General features: G+C 29.5%; 3 protein-coding genes and 1 pseudogene across 3 annotated transcripts in view; 2 read left to right on the top strand and 2 right to left on the bottom strand.

Annotated features, from left to right (window-relative positions):
• Positions 1-405: 405 nt before the first annotated feature.
• On the top strand, positions 406-1966 carry LOC113378962 (otoferlin-like). Its single transcript, XM_026619509.1, is given in 9 exon segments — positions 406-509; positions 603-732; positions 1040-1099; positions 1158-1227; positions 1230-1271; positions 1274-1405; positions 1486-1566; positions 1569-1655; positions 1785-1966. Coding segments are annotated over 9 exon segments (888 nt in total).
• Positions 1967-6386: 4420 nt separating this feature from the next.
• Positions 6387-14202, top strand: LOC113378946 (annotated as a pseudogene).
• Positions 14203-17338: 3136 nt separating this feature from the next.
• Positions 17339-17911, bottom strand: LOC113378930. Its single transcript, XM_026619508.1, has 3 exons — positions 17908-17911; positions 17647-17792; positions 17339-17496 (listed from the first exon to the last, which is right to left on the bottom strand). The coding sequence occupies exons 2-3, from the start codon at positions 17789-17791 to the stop codon at positions 17339-17341; spliced, it is 303 nt and encodes a 100-aa protein (XP_026475293.1). The 5' UTR covers position 17792; positions 17908-17911.
• The window catches only part of LOC113378914, a 5484-nt gene continuing 2610 nt past the window's right edge, over positions 17911-20784 (bottom strand). Inside the window, exons 2-5 of the mRNA XM_026619507.1 lie at positions 20528-20673; positions 20286-20455; positions 18022-18052; positions 17911-17915 (exon numbers count right to left, since the gene is read on the bottom strand). Of these exons, the coding sequence (XP_026475292.1) occupies positions 17911-17915; positions 18022-18052; positions 20286-20455; positions 20528-20673 (352 nt within the window). The remainder of the gene's footprint in view (positions 17916-18021; positions 18053-20285; positions 20456-20527; positions 20674-20784) is intronic.

Raw genomic sequence — 20784 nt, 5'->3', positions numbered from 1 at the left:
TATATTTTTAGATCTATCCGAATGAATTAGAAAATCAGCCCGAGTACAATGATTTAAAGAATGGCTCTTGACATTTGATCTTACCGTGGCAAGAAAACTGGTGATGATTCAGAAGATGAGAACAGAGTTTTGGCACATTTAAAGTAAACTTATTCACTAAGATTCTCCTAATTAGTCATTAATAAGATTCTGAAGCCACCTTTTAATTCTGAATTAAAAACTTTTAATATTTTTTCAGGGTGCTCTAAAAGCTTACAAATGGCCTTTACCTCGAGACGTAGTCGATCATACAGTAATGGGGTGTGACCCACAGTTTGGATTTTTTCAAGGATTACCTTCAATGACCCTATCCATGTGCTTGTCCGTGTGTATATAGTCAAAGCTAATGATTTGCATCCTATGGATATGAATGGAAAAGCTGATCCATATATAGTTCTTCAATTAGGTTCAAAAAGATTAAGCGATAAGGATAATTACATATCAAAACAATTGAATCCAGTATTTGGAAAGTAAGCAATCCAACTTATGTTAAATAAGTAAATAATTATATAAAAATGACATTTTTCTAAAATTTTTTTTTGTGAAGATGTTTCGAATTGAAGCAACTTTCCTCAAGACTCCATGTTGACGGTTCAGATCTTAGACTGGGATTTGGTGGGATCGGATGAAATGATTGGAGAAACAAGAATTGATCTAGAAATAGATTTTACAGTAGACATCATGCTACTTGCGGTATACCCAGAAATATGAAGAGTGAGTAAAGTCTTAATAACCAAATCGTAAATGAACTAGTAGATATTGGTCAATAATAAACCTAATAATATATTTGATTAAGCTGGTTGATAAATTTTGTTTTCCAGTACTGGTTATAATAGATGGCGAGATCCGATGAAACCAACACAGATTTTGGCTCGTCTCTGCAAAGAAGGCAAATGGAACTTCCTGTTTACGGCCCTAACAGTGTACGTATTGGAAAACACACATTTACTCTATCCGCTGAAGACATAATACTGTTCAACATCACGGAAAATCATTTGAGGAATATTTGGCATTGGCAGTTCTTCACAGATGGCAAGAATTTCCTAGAATAGGTTGTCAGGTAGTGACGAAATTCGCTATAAAGTAAGTGCCTTTGTTATATTTATTATTCCAAATAGATGGTTCCAGAACATATAGAAACCAGAGCTTTGTACAATCCAGACAAACCTGGTATAGAACAAGGCAAGATAAAATGTGGGTTGAAATGTTTCCAATGGATATGCCCTTGCCAGGACCTCTGTGGATATTTCACCTAGAAAACCTCGTTCGTTTGAACTTCGAGTCATCATATGGAATACTGATGATGTTGTTTTAGAAGATGATGCTTTCTTTACTGGAGAAAAAATGTCAGATATATATGTTAAAGGTAATTGAAAATTACCAATAATCTAAAATGTTGAAGCAGTTTTGGTATTTTTGAAACTATGCAAAATTATTTTTTTCCCAGGTGGCTTAAAGGACCAGAAGATTGCCAATGTACAGATATTCACTATCGTTCTTTAACTGGTGAAGGCAACTTCAACTGGAGATTATTTATCCATTCGATTATCTTGTTGCTGAAGAGCGAATTGTAATAACTCGGAAAGAATCTGTGTTTTCATGGAGACGAAACAGAAGTGAAGATTCCAGCAGACTAGATTACAAGTATGGGATGCTGACCACTTCTCTGCAGATGATTTTTTAGGTAAGACCAGTATACCTATCTTGTTTTGTTCCAAACCAAAGTATTTATCTCTTCATTCCAGGGGCTATAACATTAGATTTGAATAGATTTCCTCCTCGTGGGGCCAAATCATCAAAATTATGCAGTTTAGACATGTTGGACAATGGAGATAATTCTGTACCTTTAGTAAATATTTTTAAACAAAGACGAATCAAGGTTGGTGGCCCTTCTATGTTAAAAAGGAGAACGAGCAAATGGAATTGACTGGAAAAGCGAGGCTGAATTCATTTGCTTACAAAAGAAGAAGCTGAAAAGAACCCTGCTGGACATGGGCGAAATGAACCAGATCCACTTGACAAACCAAAGTAAGAGTAATAAAACAGTGAGAAAAGTTCTCGAGCATATTTAAATTTCAAATGTTTTTTTCAGACCGACCAGATGCATCTTTTGTTTGGCTACTGAATCCTTTAAAATCTATACGATATATAGTTTGGCACAATATAAATGGAAAATAGTTAAAGTTCTTGTGTCTTGGCACTGGCACAGTTATTTTACTATTTTTCTATGCTGTTCCTGGATATACTGTTAAGAAAATGATCGTTGCTTAGTTCTTTGTAAATAATATTAAATTTTTGAAACCTTTTGTAGATAGAGTTTTAAATAAATGAGATGATATTATCCGAGATGAATCATAAAATCAAGAACAATTATATATTACTTACAATCAATGCACATTTTACTTATATACATGTGTGTGTTTTGTGTGTATATAAATATGTCATTTTTGCTAATCTATTAAGTTAAATAATTATGTTTATATAAATCTTTAATAAGAATAGATTCAAAAATATCTATCACATAAAGTATAAAATTGTAACTGGTTTTACAACAGTTTGTTGATTACTTTAAATTACTTTAATCTTAATAAAATGGATTAATTTAAATTTGCTTAACTCTTCTGTCTTTTGTATGAAGATATGTTTTTTGCAAACAATGTAGACTATTTAAACATCAATGTAAAAATACAATGCAAAATCTTTCAACGGAGCCATTATTTTGTATTACATATTACATACTGAAAGGTATTAATTATTGGTCTCTTCTTGATGTGTAAAAACAAACCCCTTTTAAGAATACCTGGGTTTTATTTTAATTTATTACTTACATAATTGAATATTGATATTTTGGTCTGTATTTGTTGGTGGTTCAATCATGACTGACTCTCCTGCTTAACCTTAACCAATAAGGGTCGAATATGAATAGTTTTATATAATGCTGGATTTGTATCACGCTTACAACATAAAATTACAAACTCATCTTAATGAAGATGTGATGAACATAAAATATTATAATAAAACATAATAATTCTAACGTGCAAAATCATGATGGTACACATAAAAAAAATTATGGCTAATAAAAAATCTGTTGATTTTAATTTAAAATGTGTAAAATTTTAACTTACTGTAAATTATACAGCTCACTATTGTATTCAGAACTAAGTTCACTTTATTGCCTAGTCAAAGTAGTGGATCTAATCCATACATTATTTTGGTCAATGCATCTTATCCATAAACTGATTGTCAACTAATTCGAAGTACCATGAAACCTGAAAGTATATATTTATTTATTCATTTATTTTACAAGCCGTCAGTATATTATTTAATAAATCACTGTTTTATAGTGTTCTAGGAACAATATTAAGCTAGTTTCTGAAATGGGGTTTATAGTCTCAAAATAAGCTTTAAAATAAGTATTTCTGCATGTAAAATGAGTAGCTATCATGCAAATACAAGACGCATACAATTTTTTTTTTTCATTTGAATCAAATCATATCCGAGCGGAGTCATATCCGAGCGGAGTCATATCCGGCTGAGTCATATCCGAGCTGAAGTCATATCCGGCTGGAGTCATATCCGACCGGAGTCATATCCGATCGGAGTCATATCCGTGCTGGAGTCATATCCGACCGGAGTCATATCCGGCTGAAGTCATATCCGAGCGGAGTCATATCCGAGCGGAGTCATATCCGAGCGGAGTCATATCCGACCGGAGTCATATCCGACCGGAGTCATATCCGACCGAGTCATATCCGGCTGAAGTCATATCCGGCTGGAGTCATATCCGACCGGAGTCATATCCGACCGGAGTCATATCCGACCGGAGTCATATCCGACCGGAGTCGTATACGACCGGTGTCATATCCGACCGGAGTCATATCCGACCGGAATTATATCCAACCGGAGTCATATCCGACCGGAGTCGTATCCGAGCGGAGTCATATCCGGATGGAGTTATATCCGGGCAGAGTCATATCCGGATGAGTTATATCCGACCGGAGTCATATCCGACCGGAGTCATATCCGAGCGGAGTCATAGCCGACCGTAGTCATATGCGGATGGGCTGAGACATATTCGGGCGGAGACATATTCGTACGGAGTCATATCCGGGCGGAATCATATCCGGCTGGAGTTATATCCGAGCGGAGTCATGGACTACAAAAAACTAACTTGATGAAATTTATTGATGATTTTAGGGGGAGGGCGGTTTGACAAATAATCACGTGGAGGAGGAGGGGTAAAGTAAGACATCACGTGATTTATTTTTTACCAAACATTTAAAAAAAACAATTTTTTCTCGTAACTAAAAATACACGAAATTTAAAATCTTTATTAATTAAGAAAATCGACCGTGCAAGGTAATTAAAAGAAATTATATCGGGGAGTTATATCCGGGCGGACACATATCGGGCCGGAGTTATATCGGGGCAATGTCATATCCGACCGGAGTCACAGCCGGTTGGAGTTATATCCGGGAGAAGTCATATTCGCCATATGGACTACAAAAAACTAACTAGACGAAATTTACTTAAATGTAGTAATAGTAATATTTACCACCGTCTGTATTGATTCAGAAAAAACAGTGAGAAAAATTTACGATTTTTTCGCTTTTAAAGCCTTGTATCAAACTCTGTTCGGGTTAAACTTCGCAATTAACTTTAGTAGTAAATATCAGTTTTCTTGTGTATGTTTCAAGTCATATCTTGTCACTGACCTTAAAGCACCTGTGCCAAGCAGTCAGAAACTTGATTTAACTAATTTTTTGGTAATTTTCGTAAATTCGAATATTGAAGTTTAAAATAATCAGTGAAGTGCCATTTGAACCTTGAGAATTATTGCATTTTGCAACTTCTCTTCAAAATTCTCTTTCATAATGTTTAGTTTTATATAAGCAATTTATCGCATATATCGTTTTCAGATTATGATGGATAGTTGTAATTTTATTAGAAAGTAATGAGGAAAATTCAAATTCAAGCTAATCTTTTTAAAAAGTAAGGTCAATCCGGGATAAAAAACATAACTCCGGCGCCAGGAAAGTACCGTCCCGGCCAAACCGGGACATCTTAGGTAATTCCAAGCATTTTTTTATGTAAATGCTTTACCGATACTATTCTACATTACATTCAAATTACCAAAATTTTCAAATTGCCCCCCTGAATTCATGCGTGCGCCCCACGTTGGGAAATAATCATCCATTATTTTACAGTACGAAAATTGATCAAAAATTAATAAAAGTGCCAAAAATCAAACATTTTATAGATTTGGGCTCGGATTTCTCAGAACTTTATCCATGTTAGTTTCAGGGATAGTATGAATATCAATATATAGTCGAAAATTTATATGATAAGTGATTAAAACATTATAGATCACAATAAAAAAGCGATATATTGAATTTAACATTAATCATAAACAAAATTCTGACAGTTCAAAAAAAAATGAATATTTAACGACTTCAATAAGATACAAATAAATTAATTATTCCAAGTTATGTTATAGGCAATATTGGCAATCAAATTATAGATATAAATTATATCATATTATATTAAATTTCGACCAAAAAGGAAATATTTTGGCATTTAAAAATTTAGTGCATATTGGATATATGAAATTGACATTCAATATTTTTAAATTAAATGCAAAAGTAAAAAATCTGATATTTATATAAAGTATTATATATTCAGATAATTGTACTGCGTTGATTCAGACTAAAATCTAATTTATTCATTGATTAAAAAAAATATTTCACTATTTGACATAAATAAAATTAAAATAAACACAACACTATGATGCGTTGGAATTAATTATCGAAATGTAAAGAAATTTGTGTAATAAAAATATAACATTATTAATAATGTATGTATATTATAAGAACTTCTGCAAAGCGGCAAAATATTTTTGATGGCAAAACAGCGTTTGCCGGGTCAGCTAGTATAGATATATATATATATATATATATATATATATATATATATACTTATACATATGTAATATATGTTATAAAATGACAGTATGTACACAACTATAGTACATAAAAATTAATGTACACACATGGCATTTAATGAAATTGAGCAATTAGTTGGTCAATAAATGTGATATGTTACGATAATCAACCCAATATAATGAAATTACATCGAATGGTACATTATCATTTTGTGAATACCTTCATTATGACACAATCATTTTTTTTGGCTCGTAGATAATTATTTAATACGTAGATTCATCTCGTCGCTCCCACTGAACGATTCTTCCCAATGCAAAACATATAATAATAAATAATGGTAGGGCGAATTGTACATCTTAGACGAAATGTACCCGGAGACTTTTCTGGTATAAATATAAGACAGGCTGAATCATTAATTTATACAGTATCTATTTTTAAGTGCATCTGATTGTTTGTGTGGAAACAAATTTTTGTGGTGAGATCCAGACGAGAAAAAACCTTAGCCATGAAATCTCTAGTAAGTTCTTATACTCACTCCAAAAATTAATACTTTTCTATTTTTAATTTTAATTTTTAAATGACACAACATTTTTATTTCTCATTTATTAACTTCATGAAGGAAGTGTTTATGTTTTCATAAAAAAATCCGATTTGCTAATTTTATGTTTTCTCGACGTTTCAAGCCATTCTGAGACCAAATTTGGAAAAAGTATGTGTGTGTGTGTGTGTAAACAGATTTTTTGCCGTAGATCGACGTTTTCTCAAAAACGACTGGATAGATTTCAAAACTCGATTCGATTCCCAGTTTTGTGCGACGGTCGGCCAAGCCGTTTCTTCGTATATAGCAGAAAAGTAAAAAAAATCGTTTACTTTATAGCTTGCAATTCTAAATCGATTTTAAAAATTCAAATTTCATATATTAGTTGGGAATCGACCTGATTAGTTTTTGGTAAAGATTTCCTGGCACAAGTTCTTGTAATTAACTTTTAAAAACATTTTTTTCGGCGATTTTCATTATTTTTTTTTGACGATGAATCTCATGGTCTTATAGATCATACTCAAATATTACATCCCAACGACAAGTCATTTAATTTTTAAAATTCGTTAAAGTTTGCAAAAATTAGTCCCGATTTTTTGGCGTTTGTCAAAATTAGACCTTTCATCGACGTTTTCTCAAAAATGCTGAGCCGTTTCTTCGTAATTAACAAAAATTCGAAATTTTTTATGTAGGAGTCAAAAATTGTGAAAAAATCGCTTTTGTGATGTAATAATGAGTCAAAATTGTTTAAGACATTTTTTGGAATTATCGGAAAAACAAGTCTACAAAACTTCTATTGTTGTATAAAAAATGTTACCATTAATTAAAATCATAAAAATCATGCAGTTACAAATTTTATCTAAATATCTAAATCTTAATTTCGTTTGATAAAGTCAATATAACACATTTAGGGAAGTTTATGCAACTTGCCTTAAGGCAAAGTGTTTGTTTGCCAAAATTCCTTGAAAAATATTGTTTTTTATATAATAAAGAAATGTAAAAAAACATAAGTCAGTACACGAAAATTTAAGGAAAAAACAGTTGATTAGAAAATTAACTGATAATAATTTTTGAACAGACATCGATGATTATAAATAAAATTTGAATTATGCATTTACATTTATTTTTTTTAAATTTAATAAATATATTAACAATGATCAAAACTAATTTGTTGCAAACTACATATACATTTTACTATATTTTTTTCATTTTTCTTCAAATTACTCGGAATTTTCATATTGTACATCATATTTTTTTTACATTTGTAAAAACCAGATAAACATTACTAAAATCTAGTAAAAACTGTTATGTACCCTTGGATATCAAAATTTGGAATATATCGTAATTGAAATGCAGGATATTATTAAATTTTTACATTCATAAAAACAGATAAAATTCAATAGAATCCAGTACTTATATGGATTTAATATCTTTTCATTTTCATTTCGGACAATATAATTTGTTTACTTCAGTACAAACCAGATAAAATTTACTAAAATCTAGTAAAAACTGTACAACAAATGTACAAACTTGAATAATTCGTATTTGAAATGCGAATTTAAGCATTTTCGCAATTTGAAATATATGGATATAAAACATTTTTCAAATTTCTTCTCTAATAACTTTAAATTTTCATTTCATTCATTACATTTTTTTACATTTGAGTTAGTAGAGCGAACAAAAAAAGCATAAAGAAAAGAAATGTAGTAATACTTGAACCTTTAAAAAAAAACTTGTTTTAATTAAAAAATTCTAAATAAACGTTATGATCGTGAACAAACAACAAGATGATTTTGGAACAACAAAAAAATCCTCCAAATAATTTAACTTTTTACCAAATTACTCATTGCAATTAATTATCACACCTGCTAGTAAAATTGAAACTAGAAAAAAATTGTTTTCGTTCGCCCGATACATAATACATTTTATGCATAATTAATAACAAATTAATTATAATGATGCAGATTTTTTTTTCTAAATTATTACACTTGTTCGTGCTCAGATTTATTATTGAAGACGTAGTAGAAATAATAATGTTGCTAGATCGGTTATGTTATGAATACATAACTTTGCAATAAAAAAGCCAAACAATAAGGAAGAATTAACTATAAATCAAATTACAAAAAGTTTAATAGATAAATTGTTTTGTTTGCTCATAATAAGCTTGAAGCAAGGAACTAATTGTGATGCTGACTCATTGTGCAAGAAATATGAATTTTAGACGTTTAAATAATTAATAATAACCATAAAAATATTAAACATAGAAATTACAAGCGTACAAATTTTTAGGCTTGAATTTTCCGATGAGAAAATGAACTATAGATATTTAGCCTTCTAACTAAATAAATATGAAGACAATTTGTTTTGCAGAAAAATATGCATTTTGCAGAAAAATAGGCAATCACATCAGAAATCACCTTTAACCATATAGAAACATGTTAAAAATATGTAGGTGACCAAAACACTAAAAATAGTATATGTTTATCATGATGATTAAATTTTCGTGGAAATTGTTTTGAATAATTAATTTTATTTTTATTATGGACGCGTTAAATATGTTTTTCTCGTATTCATAAAATTAACGAATTCCGTCATCTGAATATTTGAATAACAACCGAATGATTTCATTAATTCTAATATATGCGCCATAAATATTTCAGCTCTGTCATAAAGATAAAAAGTCTTATCATAAACTATTACTATCATTCTGTAATTTACTACTATATATTACAATATTTTGCAATAAGATAGTGAATCATATCATTCATATTTTTTTCATAAATTAGAAAACGTACCAATGGGTGGTTCTCTAAAAACATTATACCTTTATTAGGTCTCAGATTAATTACTAAATATCTTTTAGTTATAAGACAGACTGTGATTTAAATATGAATAAAAAAAAAATATCATTCATATCAATTTTAACTGAAACTTCTGATTTTATAAACAATATAAGTATGTGATAAATGTTTGATTTTTAACCTCCCGAAGGAGAAGTTTTTCGACGTTTCAAGCCATTCTGAATAGAATGAGACCAAATTTGTAAAAAGTATGTATGAGTATATGAGCAATTTTTTATCTTTCGTCAACGTCTCCTTAAAAACGTTTGAACGAATTTGAAAAAAATTACCTTGATAAGGACTTGTGTTGATCAGTTTTACGCAACGATAGCCAAAGCTGTTTTTTGTAATTAGCAGAAAAGTGTAAAATTTTTCGACCACGTTTTAGTCCGTAATCTTGTATCGATTTTAAAAATTCGAAAACTGTTGGAAAGATATTGGTTGGAAATCGTGTTGACTAGCTTTTGGTAAAGATCGGCCAAGCCGATGATAAAATAATTGTATTGACAATTTTGATAAAACTTTGAATAACGATACATTTCGTAGTCTGGAACAACATACTAAAATATTATAGGCCTACGATTAGCGATTTAATTATAAACATTCATAAAACTTTAGAATTTCGCCGTGGACTTGAGCGATTCTAATCAGAATCTATGCCGAAACCTATGTATGTTCTGTGGTACTTTGTATGTATCTACTGATTACAGTTGACACTTAAATAATATACATTTTTAGAACATGGAATAGATCAAATATAATGAGATTTAATTTTTACAATTATGAATATTATAAGTACCCCATATGAAATGTATACATTTTTAAACTCAATTGTAAATTTAAAATTTATGTATTTTTATAAATATGAAAGTTTTGAAATTTGTTTGAACCGTATAGGTAAACTTTAAAAATTAAAAATATTCGTACGGAACCTAAAAAAAATTTAACAAAACTAAACCACTTGTTTAAAACCTATATAAGATATCAGATAATTTGATGTGCATATTTCTAATGATCATTTTTGACCGCCAAATACCGCCTTTTTTTTACTTTTCACGCTTTTCTTACTTTTTTACAAATCGGGTACTCCGTTCTCTCAAAAACTAAATTACTGTTTTTGGCACTTTTTGCCCCGTATCTTCGAAACGGCTCGACCTGCCTTCACGAAAAACTAATCAGCACGTCTTCTAACCAATAAGAATTGAATGTTTTTTGAATCATTCAAATCGGTAGAACCGTGTTCCCGAAATCGTCAACGAAAATTTGTATCCCACACACACACACACACACACATATACATCCATTTTTTCTAAGGTATGGCAAAATGTTCAGAATCTTCTCAAACGTAAAGATATATCAAAATTTTCATTTTCGATTTTTTTGCGACTACTATAACTTACCTTACGGAAAGTTAGAAAAATTTTGAATTATGAAAAAAAAATATTCAAAAAAGTCCAAATTTTTCAAAAACTTCAAAATTCCAAAAAATTTCATTTTTTTCAAAATTTTCAAAAATTTTAAAGGTTTTTGAAGAATATTATTGTTCAATACGGAAAGTTCCAGCAATTTGCCTTAAGGCATGATGCCATACACCATTAGTTTTGTTATTGGAAACGAAAATTTTATTTTCTAAACAAATAGTTGAACATTTTATCTAAATAGATGAATCTCAATTCTTATTGATTATGATGGTCATGTACACATATCGGAAAGTTTACGCAACTTGCCTTAAGGCAGAATACTTTTTACAACTAGTTTATTTTTATTTTCAAATTAGCAAGGACATAACTGCTGCTTGATATCAGGTTGTCCAAAATGGGAATTTAAACTCGAAGCCTTGTCAGACTTTTATCCACTGACCCACAGCAATAATTCTATTTGTCAATAAATCTTCAATTATATCAATTTAAAATATATTTTCTTTGACACTATTGTACGAAACATTACAAAACCTCTTTAATAATAGCTAACATAATTTCGTTACCAAAATGAGTTATGATTTTTTTCAACCTTTGGCAGTAATTTTCGTCTGCTGACATTAAATTTATTATTTTGTTGCGTCAGTTAGAATCTCATTGGAATTACGTAACCGCCTCATCCATCCATTCAGGAGGCAAGAGGCAACAATTCGACCTTCGACCTGTCTTGTCTGTCTGTAAAGCACACGTGTAGGTTGTCTTTCATAATAATCTGTCTCTTTTAATAATTGCACACACTTTGATTATTGAAATTAAAATAGCCAGTTTACTTGATAAACACGTCTAATATTTTATTCTTAATCCGATGGGATGAAGAATTGTTTATCGATAAATGCGATGCGTATTTAATGATAGGGCCCTTGGTAATGATAAATGATAGATAAAGTTCTACTTGTGTGCAATTTTAACACGTTGATCGCCACGATATCGGAAAAAAATTCACATGGGTCATGGTCACTTTATTAACTTCCCGTAGGGTCAGTTATAGTAATCGCAAAAAATAAAAATGAAAATTTTTAACCTCCCGTAGGGTAAGTTATAGTAATCGCAAAAAAATCGAAAAAGAAAATTTTTATATATTTTTACGTTTCAGAGGTTTCTGAATATTTTGGCATACCTTAGAAAAAATGGATGTATGTGTGTGTGTGTGTGTGTGTATGTGTGTGCGGATACAAATTTTCGTCGACGATTTCGGAAACACGAAAGAAGCGATTTGAATAATTCAAAAAACATTCGATTCGTTTTGATAAGGAGACGTGCTCATTAGTTTTTGGCGAAGGCAGGTCTAGCCGTTCCGAAGATATGGGACAAAAAGTGCCAAAAACGGTAACTCAGCGTTTAAGAGGACGGAGTGTCCGATTTGAATAATTCAAAAAACATTTTACTTGTATTAACAAGATGAAGAACTGACCAATTTTCATGAAGGCAGGTCTAGTAGTTTCGGAGATCTAGTGAAAAAAGTAAAAAAATGCCATCTGACGGTCAAAAATGATCATAAGACATATGCGCACCAAATTTACAGATATCTTATAGATATTTTAACAATAAGTATAATTTTTGTTTACATTCCTATGGGTTCCGTACCAATGCTTATCCGTTAGACGGCGGCGCGGCGCTTACGCGCTTTGATATTTCGTCTCTATGCAGTTAAAGCCGTACGATTGCTTTGAAAGAAGTTCAGAATTTCCAAAATATTTCAAAATACATTTCTTCAAAAAGTCTTTTTTACAAAAAACAGTAAATTTTTGTCAAATATTTATAGTTTCTCAAAAAACTAATTTTTCAGAGTGAATTTTTTTTAAAAATGTTAATCTTAAAAAAAATATTTTTGGTACGGTAGTTCCAGCAATTTGCCTTAAGGCACGATGCCATGCGCCCCACTAGTTATAGTTTTAATTTATCTTTACGTTTCAAAGGTTTCTGACCATTTTGACATACCTTAGAAAAAATACATGTATGCATGTGTGTGTGTGTGTATGGATACAAACGTTCGTCGACGATTTCGGGAACACGGTTCATCCGATTTGAATATTTTGAAAAAACATTACGGAAATTTAATCATCAATTATATTTTTTAGAAATTATTGATCAAAAATATTCACCAGACCCCTCACTATCTGGCTGCATCTAAAATACAAAGGGATATAAAACCTGTAATTACTTATACAGCTAATGACTAATCGATTTAATGGACTTAATTTCCTTGCTTATTGAATATATGTTAATACTCTAATAATTAATGCTTAACAAAGAAACTTGATGGATATAATAATTAGAAGGATTCAAGTTCTTTAAATGTTAGTTGGTGCCTTATAATTAATATACCAGATTTTGACGTCATTATATATTACATTGCATTTTGAATGTAATTGCTGTTATTTTTAAGAATGACTCTTAAGTCTTAAGTGTCTCCTTCTATTTTATCGAAATTCAGTTAATTGTTTTATTTGTAAAATGCTATCTAAACTTTAAAACAATCTTACAATTATTTCAAATTTTATCAATATTGCATTCTGTAATAATGAGAGCCCTAAATAATATGTGCAACCCCAAAAATCTTGTTTTCTTACAATTACAATTTTATAGATTAGTTAATTTAAATTACTTGGTTGCATTGTACAATATGGCATTTTTCTATGAAATTTAAAATATTTTAAATAATTTATTCTATTTCATTCCAGGTTCTTTTATTCGCTTGCTTAGCATTTGTTATGGGTGCTCCTCAACAAGGACCGAGTACAGAACCAATTCCCATATTGAGACAAGAGCAAGAAGTAAACTTTGATGGGACTTATAAGTGGAGGTGAGACTTTTAACAAATACTAAATATTATAATAGATCTTGACCAAGATCAGGTTTGACTCACATAGACATACACACTTAGTTGCAGTCAAACAATTCAGAAATAATTTAAACGTTGGGTAAGAGGGAATTAAATTATAAATTTACTTTCCAGTTATGAAACCGGTAATGGAATTTCTGCAGAAGAAGAAGGTTTCTTGAAAAATGCTGGCAATCCAGAAACTGAAGCACAAGTGAGTTAAATTGAAACATTTTCATTTGATGAACAAGATGGTGTTTATTTATACATTGCTATTATTTTCTTAAGGTTGCCCAAGGTCAATTCCAATACACTGCCCCCGATGGCCAAGTCATCCATTTGACTTACATCGCTGATGAGAACGGATTCCAACCCCAAGGAGACCATTTGCCAACCCCACCACCAATTCCTCCAGCAATCCAAAAGGCTTTGGACTATCTGGCTACTCTTCCTTCCACCACCGAGCGATATTAAATTATTAGATTTAATAGATGATTTTTATTCGATTAATATATTTACTTTATATAAATAAATAGTTGTATGATACAATAATGACAGTTTTATTCTTTCTTTTAATTACTACATTCTGTAATCGTAAACATTTATTTAAATAATATATTGGTAGATAAATTTCAATGAACATTTTTGAAATCGTGGACTCTATTTATATAATTTCCCAAAATTGAAAGTTTTGTTCCATCATCGGGCTAAGAAGGAAGCTATGCCCAACTCATTTTGTACAATTTTTTTTTCAAGACTTACATTGACGAACATCCTATGCAATCACAATACTTTTGAAGAGCATTTTATTTTCTATGCAAAATAAAGTTCTTGAAAACTTACCTATCAGAACTATCGAGCAATTAATGCAGTTCATATGCATCTCACCACAACACTTTGTAATTTTAATCTTTAACTGTAATAAATTAACTTATTATGTACAGATGCAAGAAAAATGATTTAGGTAAAATCTGAAAATAATGTCATAAACTTTAATTAAAACTTAAAATACTGATTTTTTACAAATCAAAATACTAAATTTTAATTCAGTCACACACTCTGCATGCCGGCAAGTCGACCTGTCATTTTGACAGTTTAGGTTATGTAGGCAACTTCATACAGATTAATTCGAACTAGGTAAGGCGGCAATTTTGAAAATATAGATTGCACACATAAACCTTATACTACAGTTTAAGAATGTAGTATAGGATCTATGATTCTACACCATGCAGCATATTATAGTATTTTATTAAATAATATTATTGTTAATAACTATATAATTATTTAGAACACTCTGATTTAAATATAAAACATAATCTTTCTCAGAAATTGTAAAAAGAAATATTCGAACATTCATTCCTACAGCAAGTGAAAAATTATGTTAGAACTTTCAAACTAAATGAACATTAATAAAATAATAACTATGGTCTAAAACTATTATATAAAATTATCTAGAGGTTAATGGAAAATGTTATTTATTAAATAAAGGCACAATTATTTAGTCATTTTCTCACATGTACTACATTAATAATGAAAGTAGTTGAGTTATCGATTTATATACATATAAAACTATATTGTTTGTCTGATTTTTTTCTATATTATCATAACATGCATAATAATTTCAAAAGCGTTAAGAGTAAATAATATGCATTGTATAAATAATAATTTTAGAAGTGTTATAATTTGTTAATTATTCTCCTTCGGAATTGGTTATTACAAATAAATCAGGATTTCAATTGACTCCATGAAATTCTTATAAACTAAAAATGATCAATAATCGAACAAAACACTAAATTGCTGTTTTTATAAACATGATTTATTAGACTAATTTTTCTCAATCACAGTATTAATATCAATATACATCCTAAAATAAGTTATTTCGTTTATTTTTGAGGTATTATTGTATTTCTAATTTAGATATATATATATATATATATATATATATATATATATATATTGTATAATTTCATACACATTTGAGGTACAAAGTTATTGAAATAAATTTATACTTGTTATTTTGAACGCATGTTTTAAAATCTATTCCTTACGAAACATCTTTGCTTCAAACATCAAATCAACCAAAAATTTAACTCAACAATATAAATGATTCGTACTATCGATATGTCTATAAAGTTTCATTCTTTACAAAGCACCATAAGGAAAAACAGTGGGATTGTTTGATAGAAAAATATACTAGCTACAACAACGTTGTAATTGATAATAAACTTGAGACTACAATAGATATTGTATAACATGTTTAGAATTGCATTGCTCGACATAAAATATGTATGTTTGTGAGTGTATTTACAATTTATAACTAAAAATTCTACTAAAATGAGAACTAAAAAAAACTATCAAAACATATTTGTTTCTATCTCAAGAAAATGTGTAGCTTAAACTTTTACTGCTGAATTAAAAAAAAAATAAGATAAAAGCCTATAAATACTCAATAACACTAAGTATTTTAATATTTTTATTTCTAATCTATAGATCACTTAACAGAAAATCAACAAAACGATCTTAAAATCCTCTTTAGTTAACAACTAAGTAATAAAGATATTGTTTACATATAATAAACTTTAAAGAAATTTATAAAAATAGCCGTTTAGTGAGCTATTTTTTAAAAATATAACTAAAAATAATATTTATTCATTTTTTTATAAATTTTTGAGTCTACTAAAATTAAGTTTGATTCAATTAAAATTAAATACGTAGAAATTATATAATAATAATTATATAACATATAATAAGCAAATGATTTTGATCATTCATCAAAATATTGTCAATTTAAGTAAGTCTTTTTTGTTAATTATATATATATACACAATATATAATTCTAAATATTTACATGTGTAATTTTTTCATTTTACACAGAAGTTAATTTATATATACCAGCAGTGTTATCATATATATGTCCCTGATGCTAATTTCATTTAAATATACATAGTATGTATTATATTCAAAAAGAGATATGAATTAGCTACGTGAGATCAAAAGATGAAAAAGGTATTGCTTTAGGAGTACTAGGATCTTAATAAACAAAGAAAGGCATTGCTTAAAATGTCAACTGAGATTATACATAGATAATGGTCAATAAGAAAATTTCAGGGTTATTACTCGTTCCCAAAATTAAACCACAACAATGATTTTGATAGTCATGGTATTATAATCTAATTTATCAGAATATTATATTTATGTGTAATATAATTAGTCAATAATAATTAAATGTTTATAACTTATTATTTTGCAAAATCTAGAAACTGTAAGCATTGCTTGTCATTAATGTTCTAATAATCTTAGATAGATTAGGAGAAGAAAATAAAAATAAATAAATTTTGATCGCCCTGATATATATGTGTATAAATATTTCTTATCCAGCTAATAGTAAGTTGATTTTCGTAACATATTAAAATAAATAAAACACTTTAAACATCAAATAATAATGATAATTGTAAAGTAATACATTTTATCCATGTAGCTATTAATATTCTAATGTAACTGCCTCAAGAGCTGGTATAAAATGCACTAACAATAATTATAAACTACTAAATAAGTATGAACACAAAAATCAAGAAACCTATTAGCTGGACAAAAAAAAATCAATATTATATGTCTAGTAAATCTTATTTTTATTTACTGTTTTAGGACAGGAATCCTTCTTCGTCCTAGCAAGTTTTGTTTCATTTCCGCGAGTAAAGCTTCGAAGGAGTCTCCGCTTCCGGATGGAGCAGATCCGATACTTCCACCAGTTCCGCATATTGGACTACTTGATACCAACGTACTCCGGGTACCATTTTCCTGAATTCGTCGTTCTGGTAGCTCAGCACAGCTACACCATCTGATAGATTAAATAAAATATAGAAATAAAGTTTACAAAAATATTGGAGGAACAAATACAGATTGATAACAATAATAATAATAAAGTTAGGAAACAAACAATTATATGATAATGAACAATTATAAATTAATAAAGAAATCTGTGATCTACCTAAATCCGCGTAACTAGAATCGCAGAACTGACGTCGTCCTCCAAATGCTACATTGTAGTCTGCTAATCGAGGGTCTCTGGAGGCTCTCTCGACAGCATCATAGGCACTACTAGCCGTTGTAAAAGTCACGAAACCATAGCGCATACTACAAAAAAATTATATCTTAAAATCTGACCAGGAACATTAAATAAAGATGTAATTAAATGCAAAAATAATAAAATATGTACAGAATAAATATGATCTATAATTTATATACTAACCCATTATCCTATATATATTAATTGATATCATGCATAATTCTGTCCCATATTTAAGGAAGAGATTGAGGTCATATTTGGTCAAAGAAGACTCCAGGTGACAACGAAAATACGCGCCTTTCATTATTCGTATTGTTTTTCGAAGAACCTGAAAGAATGAATTTATACCATTATATAAATAAATGTATATATATATATATATATATATATATATAGAATTTATGATATGAGTGGAACGAATATTAATTGTTTAATATGAACAAAACAGCACTCAGATGTTTAACACAACTTTATTTATGATTACAGACGTTTCGAGACCATGGTGTGTCTCATCTTCAGTGTAATTTCAAAAACAGTTACTTATATACTACACATTCTTTAATAATTTATTTAAATTTCATTTAATTTTTGGTATACAAAAACACCAACTATTCCTTGCAATGCTTGACACCGTACTAAAGAAACATATAACACTTACAGAAATATTCTAAACAAAATTTGAAGTACTTATATAGATGGAGACAGAGAGGGTATCATTATAATGTAAACAGAAGGAGTGCTATCGCATACAAAATCGATAAAAATGAAAAAACAAATTAATTTATTGAAAAGAATAAGATAAATGAAAAATTTATAAATTATTAATGATGTTTATATAAGTGTCATGTAAAATATTTGTGTCGGTTTTAGATTTATGCTATTGTTAGTCCGAACTATTAACATTGATTCTGCCATGCATTGTTTGGATTGCAATTGCTCTTATATTGGCCAGACCTGCCAGAAACTTAGAAAAGAGACTCAGGCAACATGAATTACAATGTGAAAAAAAAAATACAAAAAAAATTAAAAGTACACTTGTGGATCATGCTAATATCAACAACCATAAGTTTGATTTTGACAATCCCCAAATTTTATTCCATGAGAAAGACTTATTTAAACGGAGCATGGCAGAATCAATGTTAATAGTTCGGACTAACAATAGCATAAATCTAAGAACCGACACAAATATTTTACATGACACTTATATAAACATCATTAATAATTTATAAATTTTTTCATTTATCTTATTCTTTTCAATAAATTAATTTGTTTTTCATTTTTATCGATTTGTATGCGATAGCACTCCTTCTGTTTACATTATAATGATACCCTCTCTGTCTCCATCTATATAAGTACTTCAAATTTGTTTAGAATATTTCTGTAAGTGTTATATGTTTCTTTAGTACGGTGTCAAGCATTGCAAGGAATAGTTGGTGTTTTTTGTATACCAAAATTAAATGAAATTTAAATAAATTATTAAAGAATGTGTAGTATATAAGTAACTGTTTTTGAAATTACACTGAAGATGAGACACACCATGGTCTCGAAACGTCTGTAATCATAAAATAAAGTTGTGTTAAACAAATCTGAGTGCTGTTTTGTTCATATTAAACAATTAATATATATATATATATAATATATATATATATATATATATATAAACTACAGCAAACCCGACGAACTCCGTTTCGCCACCAGATGGTTTCGTGAGAAAGATGAAGAAATTTTTTGTTTGTTTTATATTTAAAAAGGAAAAATTTGATTTTATTACACAACAGTAATGAATTTATTTCGATTACAAAAATGAAGTGTTTTTTAGTTGAACTTCTCTAAGTAAATGAAAGTGAATCCGAAAATGATCCGTTTCATTGAGGTGCTCTTTGGTAAACCACATTTTTTGTTTTTGGTCTGACGTTAACACAAACAAAGCGGATGGCTTTCCAACTCGTGAACAGGCAATGTATAACTGCCCATGTAAAAAACAATGATTTTCTGAATAATCTATTTGAAATTTATCCCGCAAACACTAAGCGATTGGCCTTGCGACTTGTTATTGCGAACGCAAGGCAAACTGGAAATTGCAATCGTTTGAAATCAAGCGGAAGACCAGTCGGAATCATTGGTATGTCACCAAATCGCCAGCAATTTTTGATTCAATGGTGAAATACAGTGCGTGTACATCATTATTCTTTGCGGCAAGAATTGCTCGTTGACTTAACCAAGCATAATTCTGATAATTTTCACTAATGACATTACTCGAATTTTTGATAATCTATTTGAAATTATTTAAAATAATTATTTTCATTACTCGAATTTTTAATTACAGTGCGTGAAGTTCCAGCAATTTGCATTGAGGCACGATGCCATTAACATCTAAATTTCTTAGCTATAACCTTGCGGAGCCCGAGAACTTTCCAACGAATGCAAAATTGTCGAAACCGGTTCGTGCGTTTCTGGAATTAAATCGTCAGGAAGGAAAACCCGACTTATGTTTATATATATATATATATATATATATATATATATGTGAGCTCAAGTCAAAAGAGTCAAACAAGTATTACCTCTGCTTTTCCTTTGCCTTCTGAAATTTCTATTTCTAGATCGTGATCTTGATCGAGTTTTGGAACGGGACCTGGATAAAGACCTATCAATAGATTTAGATCTTCTGGAGTTTCCTCCACTTGAAGACCTTGAAGTCGTTGACGATGTAGAACAGCGAGAATTTCTATACCTTTGCAATTAAATAATATTAATATTAACTCATAAATAATTATAATAATTAAAAAAAATGTTTTATCCGAACCTCCTATTATTCGGTGATCGTGATCTATTCCTAGACCGAGACCTGTTTCTGGACCTGGACCTGTTCCTAGATCTGGATCTATTTTTGACAATGATCTATTTTTAGACCTCGATCTGTGCCTAGAACGAGACCTGTGTCGCCCTTGTCTGTCTTTTTACGCCTTTTTTGTCTAAATATAATATAAAAGTAGTATTCCTCTTCTAATGGTGGAACCTATTGAAAATATTTTATAAAATTACCTATCTTCAGGAGATCTA

Source organism: Ctenocephalides felis, unplaced genomic scaffold (genome assembly GCF_003426905.1).
Source record: "Ctenocephalides felis isolate EL2017-DRISC unplaced genomic scaffold, ASM342690v1 CF-g0.4_SCAFFOLD_00845, whole genome shotgun sequence".
Lineage (NCBI taxonomy): Eukaryota > Metazoa > Arthropoda > Insecta > Siphonaptera > Pulicidae > Ctenocephalides > Ctenocephalides felis.
Note: the sequence above shows the minus strand (reverse complement) of the source record. Positions and strands in the feature narration are given on the sequence as shown.

What these genes read in the sequence shown, in the direction of transcription:
- LOC113378930 (XM_026619508.1), bottom strand. Translation starts at nt 17,791, where the DNA reads ATGCGCTATGGTTTCGTGACTTTTACAACGGCTAGTAGTGCCTATGAT. An exon ending in TTCTAGTTACGCGGATTTAG is followed by an intron (nt 17,497 to 17,646) that starts GTAGATCACAGA and finishes TTAATCTATCAG; the next exon opens with ATGGTGTAGCTGTGCTGAGC.